This window comes from Oculina patagonica, chromosome 8, assembly GCF_052425735.1.
Source record: "Oculina patagonica isolate OP01 chromosome 8, crgOcupat, whole genome shotgun sequence".
Taxonomy (NCBI): domain Eukaryota; kingdom Metazoa; phylum Cnidaria; class Anthozoa; order Scleractinia; family Oculinidae; genus Oculina; species Oculina patagonica.
Window position 1 is genome coordinate 26,286,804 of NC_135765.1, and position 17,212 is coordinate 26,304,015.

Below are 17,212 nucleotides of genomic sequence, written 5' to 3' on the forward strand. Positions count from 1 at the left end.
TTGAAACAATAAACCTAATATTCAACGACTGGACTCTCTTTGGCTAAAATATCAGAAGATTTGAAGCACTACCGGTCAGTTTTTTTCCTCACTGAATTTGGATTATTTTAGCCTTTTTCCTAAATGAGACAAATGTGTCTACTTAATCGAGGCTCAGCTGGCTCAGAAATAACCAGAGATAAAAATACTAACTATATTTCGATAAAGGAAGAGTCAATCTATGCAACTAAGGTAAGGAAAGGTTTACAGCGGTTGAAACGTCTGGGTAGCAAGAAGCTGAAAAGCGTGAAATTTCGGATTGTCGAGAAGTGAAATTTGAGCTTCCGGTACGATTACCGTTATTCGTGGTTTTCTGCCGTAAATTTGAATATTTCGAAAAACTAACTTTATATCTTTCAGTTACATACCTAGGCCCTCAAACTGACAAAGTATGAGTTTTTGGCTGTGGCCAAAATTTTTTTTGATTTTTTCTGACCATGACACTTAAGTTTTTATGAGAAGTGTTGATGGGAATGTTGACGTGTTCTGAAATGCCCGCTTCTTATAGCAGAAGTGAATGCCAGATATTTTCATTGATTTCCGGCGGCCATGTTGGCGCTCCTTTATACACACTGCACGAACACTAGCATGGCGTTTCCAAACAGTGCTCTCTAAAAAATGCGTGTTACATTTTGACAGATAAGTCGAGTACGGAATACCGTACAGACCTGACATTTCGACACGTAGACTCTCTAGTAATTTTCTACAACCTGTTTATTTTTAACTTTATTTTTACTCAATAGATTTGGATTTTTTTTGCAGCGCGTGCCAAAAGCGGTACTGGTGTGGCAGTGAAAACCAGCAATTGCAAAGCGCTGGTGTGTTCGTTGACAATTTGTTGAATAATAAAACAATTGTAAAAAACACCGATAAAATATGTGAGTTCAAATTTCGTTTATAATTTAAAAGTAAATGAATGGTCGAGTCACTTACTTCGTCCACTTTACTTATCAAAACATATTGCAAGGTGATTCTAACATGTCTACCAGATAAAGTGTAAACCAAGAATTTTTTAAATCTTTTCAAAACTGATTAATATGAGAACATAATAAAAATGGTGATGAGACATCCTTGAGCTAAATCTACGAAAAGATACTTTGGAACGTAGTCCTCCAATTAGCATTGTTAGAGACCAAAATACATTTTATTAAGCTTTGTTTCCCGATTTGACAACCAATGAAACATATATTGAAAATGAAACGGTATTTTAGCTTCAGTTCTTGAACTTCCCAGTTCAAAATTTGTAATTCTCAACAATGATCACGAAAAAAAAACAGCTTTATATGTTATGATGGAATTATCATTCCTCCATATGTAATGTAACAGCAACTTTACTACTGGAGATTTCACATAACCCCTGTGCCCTCTACTAGGTTCCCCTTCCCTTCATCCCCTCAAAGCACTTCCGATTTAGATTTTTCCGACGGTAACAATTTCCTTGACTGATACATCATACCGATTGTTGCCAACTGGATAATTAAAAAGAACCAACAGATATAAATATTCAGAACAAATTAAGCAGTATTCAGAACATTCGTACAATGTGTCACTTAAGCGCTTAATTTCGTTTTCGGTGACACAAGAGCTTAAAAGCTCTCACACGTGCGACTTTAAGAAAAGCGAAATGCATAGACTTTTTGTGCTTCAACATAAATAACCTTTGTTGACGCATTGTGGCATTTAAAGGGTATGCTTGAAGAGGAGACTAGGAACAAATGCCTTTGATCACGTTTTAAGCATCAAGCAGCTCGCACATATACTTTTGAGATGAAGTTCCGAGCCATTATATATCTAATAGCAAGTGAGTTTTTTTTTGCTGGATACATTCGATTGTTTCCTCCTCTCTTAACGGAATTCTTACCTACTGTTCTCATTTTTTTACGTTGTAGGTGTTTCAATACTGAAACTGAATGCAGAAAATCACGGTAAGGTTATTTATGTGGAATGAACAAAATTGATAACCGGAATTGAAAATTTCTGAAGGCGCATGCCACAGATTTTGTCACTTATTCAAACCTATATTTAATAGTTAGTTACTGGTGTCAGTGATTCTGATAGTAAATATCAGAGACGATAACAACCTGATATATGACATGAGTATATACTAACCAGTAGATAGTGCTTTTCAAGCGCTCTACTGGCTACTTATACGCCTGATACCTTTTGCTATTCACCCCGAGCAAACCAAAAATCAGTTGTCAAATAAGTAAAAACATAAGCGTTAGAAAAAATCGTTTGCGGACAGGCGTGGTTTTTCTTGTACTTAAGCATGTAGCTGCATGTGCTTATGCCGGTGTCTAGTACAACAAACTTTTTAAATACACGTCCTACGCAAATCCCGAAAATAGAAGTCTCTCGCAATCTTGAAAATGCGAACGATAAATCTCGGTTTTGTCACGAAAAGAACAAATTGAGTTTTCTGGTTGCCAGAACGATGACCAAAGTCATTGCAAAGATGTTGTCGTTTCTGAAACCTCTACTATTACTTTCTCCATTAAGTTGACAACATGTCATTATAATTAAGTGCAACCACATCCGATACTTTTGAATTTTTTTTTTAAATTCAATTTGGAATTAGGCGTCTACTTGCAAGCTCAGTTTATAGCAGCATGCTTCACAACTGTCATTTCAACTTCGACGTATAGATTTCAAGGCAATAGAAACCGGCAGAGCTCGTAAAACATGAAAAATGGAACTTTCAATATTTGGCCGTCACAAAAACAGATCGATAAAAAGACAATTTTCACCTTGAATCATTCAACATACGAATACGTTCTAATTTTTTTTTTTGTACATAGCTTGATGCTGTCATGTGAATTTTTCCGCGCTCGCGCTGTTTTCGGTAGCGAACGCGAAGTATTCCGGCGGGAGATACTAGCTTATATGAGCTATATATGGGTGCCGCTGTAAGGGGTATGATTTTCAGGCAGGTAAGCCTGGGATAGGGTATAGAAATCAGAGAGATTTGGTCTAGAATGGGGGTATCATTTCCCTTGAAACTAATCAGTTGCTAGACAAAGTTTTCTGGCAAATTACATTTAAACATCGGTACAGCGGGTAGTACGGCAACTTTACTGACCCATGGCAACATAAATAACAAAGAAATCGTTGACAAATATCTCTAGGATAAAGTAGGGATTATCGGTGTTTGGGCTAGAATAGGGTTGCAAAATGCAGCTGATCATGAATATGGTGTAGTATAAGTATAAGTTAAGGGTCGCAGAGTCCCAGCGGCACAAACCCAGCTAAACAATAGATTATACATTTATGAAGCCGATCAAGTTCGATTGAATTCTGTAATGGAAATGTATCACTCAAAACTCATCCTATGAACACAATTGAACAACATTTTCGAACAGAACATTATGCGCCTCTTCACATTTTACGCTTCTGGATTAGGTTGTGGTCAATTGTTGACATTTTAAGGCCTTCAGCTCAAAAAATGATGATGCTTTTCGTAATTACAAAGCAGCTTCGATTTATTGTTTCACATTTTAAAAGTTCAACGATGCAAATAACACCTAATGTCGAGAGATTCCTTTTATGTAAATCATACACAAAAGCTTTGCATATGAATAGTTCTTTCGCAATGGACTTTGGACGCGAAAATTAGATCGCGCACTGCATGTGGATTGTCCGAAACTCGACCTCTCATATGTAGGTCTACCTAAGGTGATTCGATGTAACCAAGGGTAAAATCGGCTACATGTGAAAACGTACTTTCCCCAGAGAAACGTCGTATTTTCAGCTGACCATAGCTAATGTAAGGGACCTTTAGCGATCACGAAGGCGACGCCGAGGACAACGGAGATTAAAACCATATTTTATATTTTACTAAGGAATCTCGCAATTAGCTACGTTTATACAGTCTATATATTGGTTTCAGACATAATTCTCAGAATCCCCCCATATATGAAGATATGAAGACAACGTTCAATTTAAACGGAAACATGAAAAATTCCAAGGTGTGATTCATGTTCTCCAAAAAACGCAAAATTTTGTGATTTCAAGCGCGTTGTTGTTTTGCGGAGGACGGTAAAGAAATGTGCCAAGATTTATAACGCACGTGCGGAGTCACTGTACCCTCTCGTTAAATCTTCTGTTTGGCCACGTTCCCGTTTTCGTTGCTGTAGTGTTTTTTTAAGCCCCCTAATTGTAAATTCAGTGTGACAGCATGACGCAAATTGACTGTTGGCTTCATCATTGTATCCTTACAGCAAGGCGCACAAAAGTGTGTCATTTTTTTTTTTTTTTCTTTTTTTTTTGTTTTTTTTCTATTCTATTTTTTTTTTTCTCTTTTTTTTTTTTTTTTTTCCCCTAAAAAAAATTATTTTAAAATATTAATCTCTCTCTTTTGGGGGGGTAACTCATTTTCAAGTAATCTGTGATCAATGATTTGTAACTTTTAAGTTAAAACAGAAAGGGTAGCAAAATTGTAACTACTCATTTTTATAAAAAAAAAAATCAGGATCACCCGCCTAATTAAGACATTCACTGAAAGGAACTGAAACAGAAAAAAAAAAAATAGAAAGGCGAGAGCTTTGTAGATGCTGATCTGTGAGCGAACAGATGTTTTCTAGAAAATGTTTCCTTTATCTATCTGAAAATTATTCTTTCATTTTCACATGGATTTTTTAAACTCGAAAGAAATTATTCCCAAAAGTTGCATGCCAAGTTATAAAATGGGCAGCTGAAAAGGTCTATTGTATCGATCGTTGCAAACAGTCAAAAAGTGTAAATGACCTTCATACCTTTCCTGGATCAGAAAAAAAATTACGAAATTAGAGTCAAGACGTAAAGAGAGGTGACGTTCAACGTTAAAGAGTGAATTATATTAATTTTAAATACTTCTTTAACAGTGGTTAGGTTGGTTGGAGGTGGAACTACAAATTTTCAGGGCCGCGTTGAAGTGAAGATAAAAGGAAACTGGGGAAGAGTGTGTGGTGTCATGTGGGATCTACAAGACGCAAACGTAGTTTGTCGTCAGCTGGGATACGAGCGAGCTGTCGTGGTACCTAAGTATTCAGGGTTTGAGCCAGGAACGGGTCAAATATGGATGGATAATGTGCAGTGCATAGGGAATGAAAGTTCCTTATTTGAGTGTAAGCATGACAGATGGGGAGGATTCAGGTGTAATACACGTGAAGAAGCAAGGGCTGTCTGCAAACCAGCCGGTAAGAATAACATAACTTGATCACATTTACAGTGGAGAATCCCAAGACTGTTTGGTGTGAAGATTTTTTGTTGTTGCTATTTTTGCTGTTGTTGTTTTTTGTTTATTTGTTTGTTTCATTGACCAACATGAACAAGCAAAAATAACCGTAAAATTTGTCGATGTTTCATGATGACACCATTATCAAGTCATGAATAAAATTAATATACAAAGAAGTTGCCAAAGATCGTAATCCCCCCCCAAATTAAAAAAAAAAATCGATAAAATAAACACCTTGGCACGAATGGAATCCTATTTTTAGTCCTCTAATATGTGTGCAACATATCGTACAACAGACGTATTAAACTTGCTTTTGTATTTTTGAAAACAAAACCTATCAAGACCTTTTGGTGCAATAAAATGATTTTCACAGAGGTGTAAAATTGTGATTGCGTTCATTGATACGTAGATTCAAGTATTTGTATGTTTAACCAAGATACTTGGCATCGCGCAGCTCACATTCAGACCTGCATCCTCGATCGTCCTCTCTTGTTACCTATAGGTGGCTTTGGTCCTTGCACTTTCAAATCTTTCTCCATCTAATTGCTCATAAACACAGGTTGGATAATTTCGTATTTGATTGCCTCTTGTACAAAAGTGTTGCTCATTAGGGAACTAACACCCAACATGTTTACTCAAGCAGCTTCAAATGCTAACTCGAGCTCCGACCAGCTAAGGGTTCTGTACAATTATGTCCCTGAGTACCGGTACAAAAGGGTCGACTGGCACCGATAGATAGAAAGGAACTAAGTTCGTCAACCATACGCAAAATAAATGAACAACAACGAAAACAAATCATTCACGAAAGAAATACCCCACTGGTGTGGAAACTGTAATTGAAGAGTGGATCTATCCCACTCGGGCTCCTTCTTTCTTTGCTCCTTTGTATGTCAAATATAATTGTTTTACTTTTTTGTTTATAATTGTAAAGTGACTTGTTCAACTAACCTGTTCATGTTGTCATTCATTGTCTATAAATTAATCAGATTCTAATTAATTTAATTTGCTAGACTACTCGCCCTCGTTTTCAATAAGTGGAGTGTCAACTAGGCGCAGCCGAGTTGACTATCGCTCATAGAAAACGAGGGCGAGTTGTCTTATTGTTTCAGTTGACACTCTAAAGAATTACGTTTCCGATTCGAACGCATTTGCAGCTCGCTTGGTTGAAGGAAATTCGGTAGGAAAAGGTCTGGTACAAGTTTATTACAACAACACCTGGCTATGGGTGAGTGCTGACCAATGGGACAAACACAACGCTGATGTTGTTTGTCGAATGATGGGTTTCAATGGGTCATCGTTCGTGACTTGGAGCAGAGTAGATAATGAGCAACTACGCGACCTAATATGGCTGGAGAACGTGCGATGTACTGGAAATGAAGACTCTATTTTCTCCTGTCGTCGCAAGGACTTGGGTTTCAACAGTCGCGCTAACAAGAGAAAAGTTTTTGTGCGGTGTGATGACTCCAAAGGTAATAGACGAGTTGTTTACAAGCCCCGAGTAACCTGGGATCCTTTCCAGGGTGACATCCTCTTAATTATAAAGTATCCTAATGAAACTTGCTTGCGCGTAATATATCCAAAAGTTGTCGATTTTCATCGACAAATCATAATTGTTTGCCCTAAGCTTTCATATGATCTCACCTTCAACCTAATTTTACACTGGTAATGACGTATAGATTACGACGTCATAATCCCAAAACATCACATCTTGGATATGCCATATTGGGTTCTAACTTTGATTTATAAATTAGAAAATTTTCAAAATAAATGTAAAAAAAATCGAAACTAATATAATGCTTAAACTGTTAAGACACTGCAAGAAAGTTGAATTTGAAATCAATTACCTCATTCAAAAAAAGAGAAAAGATATTGCAATTTCACGAACTGAAATAAGATTTAAAAAGACAATCGAAAGGTCTCAAGACCAGAGCAAGTATTGTCATCTTTGGATCTGAGACAATTGTGTAAAGGACACAAATTTCGTAATCAGCGACTAAAAATAAATAAGCCGGGGTATGACTTCTTTCAAAAAATTTCTTAGATTCTTTTACGTTTCATATACCAAAAAAGTTAAAATCAATCGCCATTGCATTTATGCTAGGTAAAAGCATGGACGTTGATGAATTGATACGATCATGAGAGAACTCGAGGTTCAGATAATGGTTTTTTATATATATCAAACAGAGGTTCGATTGGTTGGCGGAGGAACCATTGGATCTCAAGGTCGTGTCGAGGTTTTCCATGATGGTGTATGGGGAACCATCTGCAACAACAATTGGGGAATGGCGGACGCTAAAGTGGTTTGTCGTCAGCTGGGCTATGACGGTGCTCTCATGGTACCTTATTTATCAGTCTTTGGACCTGGAAAAGGTGTAACCTGGATGGACAGATTGAATTGTAATGGCGACGAAAACTTAATAACATCGTGTGGTCATGCTGAATGGGGAGTCGCATCTTGTAGCCATCATTACGACGCGACTGTTATTTGCACTTCAAGAGGTAATTTATAGCGTATAACTTTGTGTGTAAATGCCATCTAAGTTACATTCCCTTGTGTCCTCTCGTTCTCTGAAGACATGCACAATATTTCTTACCCTTACTAATATTGCAGAGACTTTCAAAAACTTTCTTAAAACCAGTTACGTAGGCCATTGAGGAGAGTCGATGTTCTGTACTTTAATACTGTTGATCATTTTGTCAATCAAACGCATTACTTATAATAGTAGGTACTTTACGTTGTCCCAAAATTTTCGTTGCAGTGCGTTTGGTTGAGGGCCACTTAGGTGTGGAGGGTCTCGTTCAAGTTTATTACAACAACACTTGGGGCTGGGTCGGTGCTGATCAGTGGGACAAAAAAGATGGTGACGTGGTGTGCAGAATGATGGATATTAATGGGTCACTGCCGCTAATAAGCAATTTCAGCATCAGTAGACATGATTATCAGGGAAAACAAAACCAGACAATGTGGATTAACAATGTGCAGTGCTCAGGGCGTGAATCGTCTATCAATTCTTGTGTGAATGACGGATGGGGCCCTCGTCATAACGCTTACAAACCTAAAGCTGGTGTAGTTTGCAGTCACCAGAACGGTAAGGCTCTTATCGTAAGTTGATTATTTTTGCTACAATTTGATGATTTTCGTTGACCGTGAGTAGTCCGATTTATATCTTCTGATCTTTTGCCACGAGTTAATATTGTTTTGCTGTGAGTTTATTTTATATTCCCGTGAGCGTACTTCGACTTTAAGCTAGCTGTAAATTTTCTCACAGACAGACAGACAGATTGGTATTGATTTTTTGTGTGTATGCATTTCAAGTTTTTCTTTCTCAAGAGGATTTTTGACTAATTAATTAATCGTCTTTCTGGTTTATTATTTCTTAGTTCGGCTTGTTGGTGGTGGTACCATCGAATCTCAAGGACGTATTGAAGTATTTTATAACGGAATGTGGACAGGGGTATGTCGATCAAGCTCACGAAGTCATGACGCTAAAGTAGTTTGCCGTCAGTTGGGTTATGAAGGAGCTGAGCAAACTTCACCATATAATAATCCGTTTGCATCTGAAGTAAGAATAACGTGGATGAAAAATGTACGCTGCGCTGGAAATGAAAGTTCGTTACAAGAGTGTAAACATAGAAACGCTAGCGAATTTCGGTTTGGTCCCAGCTGTTCTCGTGGCTATGTCGCAACTGCAGTCTGCACTCCAGCAGGTTAGAATACTTTTTTTCTGGTTTTCATTACGGTTGTTTTTTTTGTTGTTGTTGTTGTTGTTGTTGTTGTTTTTGTTGTTGTTTTTAACGCTAGACAGATCAAGTAGAAACATGGCACAATGCTAAAAGATAAGGAGAAAAAACATGAATCAATTTCTACACTTTATATATTTTTATAAAATAACTCAGATACTACGCGCGCTCTTATTGGTCAAAAACCTATATACTTTTGTACCGGTAAAGTTCCGCTTCTGTTCCGACATGGCCGCACTACGCTAGATTACGCATAAGGACGAATAATTAAACTTAGTTTAATCTATTCTTTTGGTCTATCTGATGGTTAAAACGGAGGATATATGATTCTTGTAAATGATCATGAAAATTAACTGAGGGCGGATCACAAAATTGAATTTTCCCGCCCACCACGAAAGAACTAGTGAAAAAACGAAAACGCAGAGACAAACATATGAGACGGAACACAATAAACAGGTACGCTTTCACTGGACTGGAAAAATATTAAAAACATGGATATGGTTCCATTTAACATCAACGCGGAAACTTTATATGAAACGAATTAAAACTGATCAAATTGGTCGCGATGAACATGAATTACTTTGATAGCAGAACCTCACGCTGAGTTCTTGTACGCGCTTGAAATATATTTTCAGTTTTACGTGCTTTCAGTGCTTTCTCCCAAGTCTGTTATTCGGCGTAAACGAAAGAATATGGAACAAATAAATTCATAACAAATTTCTAAAGCACTGTTTGTGGAACTAACCTCTATTCTCAATACCTTCGTCAGTCTGTGAAGTTTGTAAACTTCCAAAGTTTTCGTGTTTCTTTTACCCGCTTTTACTTTCGCGATGAATGACTCCGGCCATAATTTGCTAGATTTCCACGTCAAAGAACTTTTAAATTGTTGAATACTTTTTATACCGTGACAGTTTGTCTTTTTCCTTTCCTTTCTTATGACTTTCATAGCTTTAATATAACTTTTAAACGTTTTTGTCACGTTGATTTGTGGATTTTGTGTGTGGAGCTGAACCTGTGTTTTATTCTTTCGGCCGCTGTGTTTGGTTTGAGGCGTCGTCCGATGAACTTGTTGAGAAAAAAACATTTCATCACGAAAAATAAAACAGATTCCTATTTCTTTGAAGAACGTTTTTCAAGCTTTTCTCGTGTTCGCCCAACATCCCGCGTGGTTTTATTACGCCAGTAAAACCCTAGAAAGTGTGGTCTATTGCTTATAAGTAAACCTCATACGTACAAGAGGGGGAGGGGGGCGGGTGCTACCCCCCACCCCCCGTAAGGTTTTTTCCGAAATTTTGAAAAGAGGATTTACTCTACAATGCTGAAACTTTCAGCAGTAGCTGTTCATTCATCACTTGCGGAAATTTGTATATGTTAACCATGTGTCCATGATAATTGACGTTGCCATGGCAACGTCATAAACACTTAGTGCAAGGTAAATTCGCTGCGCCTAAAAGAACGAAAACTCCGGAGAGGGGTTCCAAGGTGGTGGGGGTATGAATTTGCTTATACGTCCGAGGGTTAAAATCGACAATTTAGAGACATATCCATCATGCCCATTGCTCTTCACTTGGTACCGAATTAAAAGTCAGTAAGTTCCAAAGAGCATACTCCGAAAGAAGAGGGGCCTGCATTTCACTGGGATTTGGGAAATTTTTCACTAGAAAAATAGGATTTGGGTCAGTGGGACTTGGAATTACCAAAGAAGCAATGGAAATGATACTGGAATTTGGGAAAATTTGGGATAACAACAAGCCCCTCCCCCTTTCAGAAACCTGAAAGAAATTTGTAGATTAAGTTATGGGAAAAGGTCCTGTCTAAGATTATCACTGATGTAAATTTTTTAAGTAAGTTTTCATTTTTTAATAATATTTTTACTGTAAAGCGCCATGAGCCATGGATATGGCGCTATATAAGTCTTTTATTATTATTATTATAAATAGGCATGCGCAATGGCAAATGTACATTGCTTTGCAGTTCGACTCGTACAAGGACGTTCAGTCAAGGAAGGTTTTGTACAGGTTTATTACAACGACACCTGGGGATGGATTTGCGACCAGAAGTGGGACAAAAAAGACGCTGACGTTGTTTGCCGAATGTTGGGCTTTGAAGAATCGTCCTTTGCGGTTTACACTGTTAGGAGTGCATTTTGTGTTCAAGAGAATACGGTGACTTGGTTGAACAATGTCCAGTGCTCTGGCAATGAACGTTCGCTGTTCTCGTGTGCCCACGATGAATGGGAGAATCTCAATTGCATTGCCAGATGTGCAACCAGAAGGAAAGCTGGAGTCGTCTGCAAAGATCCCAAAGGTTAAAAACTATGACAGCCAATTTTTGTTGTAGCTGTTGTTGCATCCCAAGCGAAATTATGCTCGTTTCAGGTTGCTTTTGGTCCATAAATCAGATTTGTATAGATAAAAGCATATATGGAAGAAAATTGTCCTTTTCAATTAAGCAAAAATACCCAAGATCGTTTCCCAAGCAAAATTATGCTCGTTATAAGTTGCCTTAGGTCCATAAATGAAATTTGCATAGAAAAAAGCATACATGAAGAAAATTGTAATTTCAAATTAACATGTTATTTTCAAGTATTACGACATCGTTTATTGTATTTAAATTGCATTTTAAGTTACTTCAAGCTTATTACTTGGCAAACGTGTTTATCGTGTTGTTTTGGAATTTACTAGTTCGGCTGGTTGGTGGACACTCATCATTTGAAGGACGTGTTGAAGTGCTGCACGCGGACATCTGGGGAAATGTAAAGAGAAAGTACAGCTGGTATGACAAAAACAACGCTATTGTAGTTTGCCGTCAGTTAGGGTTTGAAAATGGCGTACCAGCAGCTCAATTTCATTTTGGACAAGCAGCACGCAATACATGGATGTATTATGTGGCGTGTAGTGGAAATGAAAGGTCAATAATAGACTGTAAACACAGAATAGGATACACTTCCGGATATTCAGGATATTCAGTGAAGGTGCTGTGTACTCCAGCAGGTGAGGTATCATTTAAATACGTAGTTAAGACTTAAGAGCCAAGAATTTGATATGTACCCATTTTTATTCTGGAGTACGTCACGATGGGCTCTTTGACGAGAATACTATTTCTAAAGTAGTTTCGTATAGCCAGCAGGAATTATTTGCAGAAGATACAAAACATAAGGAAAAGAAAAAAGTCCCAATTTTAAAGAACGTTTGTCAGTTAAAAGCAGTGAATTGTTCTAGCAATTTCTTACTCTGTTTTACGATTTCATATTAAGAAACCTGAAGGTTTGTTTGCTTGCTTGCTTGCTTGTTTGTCTGTTTGTTTAATTATTTGTTTTTTGTTTGTTTGGTTGGTTAGCTGGTTAGTTGGTTAGTTGGTTAGTTGGTTAGCTGGTTAGTTGGTTAGTTGGTTAGTTGGTTTGTTTGTTAGCTGGTTAGTTGGTTAGTTGGTTAGTTGGTTAGTTGGTTAGTTGGTTGGTTGGTTGGGTGATTGGTTGGTTGGTTGGTTGGTTGGTTAGTTGGTTGGTTGGTTGGTTGGTTGGTTGGTTGGTTGGTTGGTTGGGTGATCGGTTGGTTGGTTGGTTAGTTAGTTAATTGGTTAGTTGGTTGGTTGGTCGCATTGGTTGGTTGCATTTGTTGGTTGTTTTGTTTGTTGCTTTCTTTCATACCTATGCGTGGCCGGCTGGTCCTAATAATATGTCAAATGATTTTCTTTTTTTTTAATTTTTACTCAATGGTCTAAATTAACAGTTCGACTTGTGAATGGAATTTCCTCCATGGAAGGACTGGTTCAAGTCTATTACAACAAAACCTGGGGAACTGTATGTTACGAGCAGTGGGATAAGCGTAACGCGGACGTTGTATGCAGGATGATGGGTTATAATGGATCCATGACTGTTGTAGGGAAGAGAACAGATGTCAGTAACCAAGAAAACTATGAAGCGACGTGGGTTAGTAATATACAATGCACTGGAAATGAAACCACGTTGTTTTCATGTAGTTATGATGGATGGACAGTTGGCAAGTGCGAGCATGGTGAGAATGCCATAGTGTCGTGCAAAAGACCAGAAGGTACTACTTACCTTATCATATCTTATTGTGCCTTAGCTCAGCTCAGCTCAGCTCAGCTTAGCTTAGCTTAGCTTAGCTTAGCTTAGCTTAGCTACAGCTTAGCTTAGCTTAGCTTAGCTTAGCTTAGCTTAGCTTAGCTTAAATAAGCTTAGCTTAGCTTAGATAAGCTTAGCTTAGATAAGCTTAGCTTAGCTTAGCTTAGCTTAGCTTAGCTAAGCTAAGCTAAGCTAAGCTAAGCTTGGCTTATTTTAGATTTGCTTAGCCTAGCTTAGCTTAAATTAGATTATCATAGGTTAGCTTTCCTGTAACTGTTGAAATAAATCCCTCATTATCTGTGCATAGATTGTAGTTTCATAATGTCCGTTTAATTTGATCTCTTACTTATTTTACCAGTTCGGTTAGTTGGCGGAAAGCACAGATGGGAAGGAAGAGTGGAGATACTGCACAGGGGGATATGGGGAACAGTGTGTGATAACGGCTGGGACATACGGGACGCTAACACAGTGTGTCGTCAACTAGGCTTCAAGGAAGCTGAAGCAGCACCTCTTAGGTCGGCGTTTGGGTTAAGACCTGGAATAAAATGGATGGACCAAGTGCAATGTAGAGGAAATGAGAGCACTATATCAGATTGTCTACACAATGGATGGGGAGTAATAGCTGACTGTTATAGCTACTCGCTAGCCAGTGTAGTGTGCCATCAGCCGGGTGAGATTTTATAATCAGCCTTACGAGAAAGTTCAGTCAGTCAGTCAGTGACACACGATTCGCAGAGAAAGCATTCCAAGTTCGCCTAAAATGAGTCGAACCTATGACGTTTCCTGTATCTTGTGTATCGCAGACGGACTAATATCTTTTTCACTGTTTATCTACGAAGGTTAACGTCCCAAGCATTTTATCTGCATTCTTGACATATGTTACAAAACTAAAAAGCTATTATCAGCAGTAGATAGGTAGGATATTTGTGGGATTTAAACCGAGTTCATGGCTTGTAGCTCCCACGCGTGTGTTGTAGCACCGTGGTTGAATGCCCGACCGATGGGTTGGAGGTCATTTTTTTCCACAGTAGCTTGTGTCATTTGACACACCCCAACAGTGTTAGTGAAAAGCAAATAGTTCACCTGTCTATTGCTCCTAAGCAAATAATGATTCGAATTCTTATTATCCAAATTCGATCTGTCCAACAGTGTCAACTACATCGCCGATTCATATGCTGTATTGTTCTCCGTCACCCGTTGTTTGCAAAAAAGAAACCAACTGCACGTTAATCTGTCTTGTGTCCGGCACTGGAGTAGTTAAATACAGCTGGACGAGAAATGGGAAGCCTATAGACTTTTATGACGTTATCATCTCCAACAGTGTATTGGTTGTTACTCCTCGAGCTAGAGAAGATTATGGAGAATATAAATGCGAAGCTTCTAGCAGCTCCGGTAATGCGTCGAGTTGCAGGATTACTTTGACTGAAATGAAAGAAGAAGATGGTGAGTACTGAGAAGAACTTTTTTAGGGTTGTAGTAAAGCGGAAAAAATTCTAAACATCTGAATCTAAAGTTGGTTACGGCCCTTATATGTAAGGGTAACGTTTACGAGACTACTTCGCAATCATGAAATTCAAGTTCACAGCAAACCTTTTAAAACCCCTCCAGCAAGAGTTTCCGTCACCAAAGTTCATACCACCTTTAGACCTCCAATGTAATGTTGTTTATAAAATCCCGTGCTCCGATTGTCCTTGGAATTATATAGGAGAAACTGGAAGATGCTTTCAAACCCGGGAAAAGGAGCATCAAAGAAACTTGAAAAGCAACACAAAGGGCTCGAACATTGCCAATCATGCGTGTCAAAATAATCATTCAATTGACTTTGAATGTGCTAGTGTAATAGACATAGGCAATTATCGCCTTCTAAAAACGTTAAAATCTTGGCCCACTGCAAAAACGGACAACGCTGATAACAACTCGAAACAGTTGTTTAGGCAGTATTCGAGTTTACGATAATTAGATATCATTTACATTTTATTTTCTTAGCTTTTATTTCACACTTCTTTTATATTTTTGTTTTTTGTAAGTTTCTTCGCACCCTTTTTCTGTATATATTTCCATTTGCGCACTAATATTTTTATTGATTAAAGACTATAGTTTGATAGCCGAAAGCTTATGTTTTAAACCTTTAAACAAGAGAACGTTTTACCATTTTAATACTCTTAATATTGTTCTGTAACGACTTTTAACAACGTAAAGTTGAAATTTAATGACTATTGATTTCTTCGTCCTAATGATAATTTTAAAGTCTTCTTCGGTAACTTTATAACACAAGTTCATTTTAGCATGTTAAGTTTCGGAATAGTTTTGTGTCGATTTATGAAATTTTCTGAGGTTATAAAATTCAGTACACTGAATCAAACCTAGGACCGAAATGCAATGGGTACGGATAGGGAGTTTAAGCAACTTTCACCTTCGCCTTTAGAGTAAGCGGCATTGGGTCAGCTATCCACAACTTCCACTCTTCTGATCCATCGGTGCGATGTGGCAGTCTAACGTTGTGTTAGTGGCCTGAGTCAGTAAGTGGGGGAAGTGAGTCAGTGCGTCGGTAGTTCGTTGGACGGGGAATCGATGGGTCGTTGGGTTGAGATATATTTTAATTTGTTTGGTTTTATTTTTGTTTGTTTCAGTTGGCGGTGAAATTCCTCTCCTACCAATAACAATAACGTTGAGCTGTGCTCTCCTTATAGCCATCGGTGTTACTTGTTGGCTGATAAGATGGAGAACGCAGTTTAATTCTAAAACAACAATGCCACGTTTTACGGAACAAGAAGCCACAAACGACCCACAGCTTCACGTAAGAACTGCTCAGGCTCAAGGACCTTTGGAACATGAATACCAACCATTACGCCACCGAAAAAATGATTTACCTGAGTACTACAATGTAAAACATATCTTTGACAAGAAAAAACAAATCGGCGATGTTTATGAAGACATAGAACTGGTAAGAAATGTTGATCTTTTTATCGTACCTGCCACCTCCTCCACTGTTGATGTAATAATGTGATTCCATCACGAGTTTCAAAATTGTTGGTGTTTCTGCGATCCAAAGAACTCTGGTGTTTTTTCACGAACGAGGCACGCCATTGGCTCTAAAAACATAAACAGATATCTCTCGGATTCCCCCAGCCCACCGACTCGAAACATTGATAGATGTAGTCTTCATGATGAAAAAAATGATAACAAGAGAATCCCGATGGTTTTTGGCTTACTAAAACGGGCAAGAATAAGTAGTATCTATAGAATAAGTAGTACCTTACCCTACACCTTACCTTAGCCTTTATTTATTTTTATTTATTTATTTTTTTTGACAGAAATCTCGCGCAGGCTGCCATCGGCTCGCCCACAGTGAGAAGTAAAGAGTTAATACAAGACAAGTGGCACATTTCATGATATTAAGTTTCTGAACGATAAATCGACTCTTTTGTGAGTTAACGCCTTAATTACGAACAAAGCGGCCCGATTCTACCGGACAAGAGCCGATCGAGTTATCCTGAATAATTTGAATTATTTTGTAAATTGCAAGGTAAACATTCTTCTTTAGCCATTGGCATGATTTGGGGTCAGTAGATTTTATTAGTTGATTTGTCATTTCCTCTGCCAATAACCAGAAAAAAATGCCAGATTGACAGTTTTAACAGTCAGTTCAACTGTTCGCGTAGCATGACAAAAGATGGTCAAAGATGGTCGCTATCTACAAAGCATCGAAAGCGGCTGTAAAGGAGTTTACGAAATAAATAAATTATCGATAAAGTAACCTGAAAAAAAAAAAAAGAAAAAGCTGATTTCCAGCCCGTACTGTGCAGTATTGGGGTTTGTTCTAATTTGTTTTGAATTCAAGCAGACTTCAAGCAGTTTGAAACTTTTATAAGTAAACTTGTAGTATTTTATCCATTTCAAAATATTAAACTCCACGTTGAAGGATTAAATTGTTATCTTGCTGTACTATAATACAATTTGCAATTACTGTAAATAATTGCTGATCTGCTGATCGAAATTGTACAACTCAATCAGTCTAGCTTTTCAGTTATTAGTCCTGAGTGTCCTATATAATCACCACTTTATACATTATCACAATATTCCTGTATTGTAACTATCTTATCGCTGTAGTAATTTTTTTTGCATGATGTTGT

The 17,212-nt window shown here is 37.8% G+C and overlaps 1 protein-coding gene across 1 annotated transcript; it reads left to right on the forward strand.

Moving 5' to 3' along the window:
• The first annotated feature begins 1,753 nt into the window (after nucleotides 1-1,753).
• LOC144663267 (scavenger receptor cysteine-rich domain-containing protein DMBT1-like) lies at nucleotides 1,754-17,010 on the forward strand. Its single transcript, XM_078524171.1, has 14 exons — nucleotides 1,754-1,840; nucleotides 1,929-1,964; nucleotides 4,899-5,213; nucleotides 6,406-6,720; nucleotides 7,436-7,750; nucleotides 8,011-8,340; nucleotides 8,633-8,959; nucleotides 10,967-11,299; nucleotides 11,677-11,985; nucleotides 12,724-13,044; nucleotides 13,438-13,749; nucleotides 14,229-14,522; nucleotides 15,710-16,023; nucleotides 16,394-17,010. The coding sequence occupies exons 1-14, from the start codon at nucleotides 1,807-1,809 to the stop codon at nucleotides 16,436-16,438; spliced, it is 3,600 nt and encodes a 1,199-aa protein (XP_078380297.1). The 5' UTR covers nucleotides 1,754-1,806; the 3' UTR covers nucleotides 16,439-17,010.
• Nucleotides 17,011-17,212: the final 202 nt, after the last annotated feature.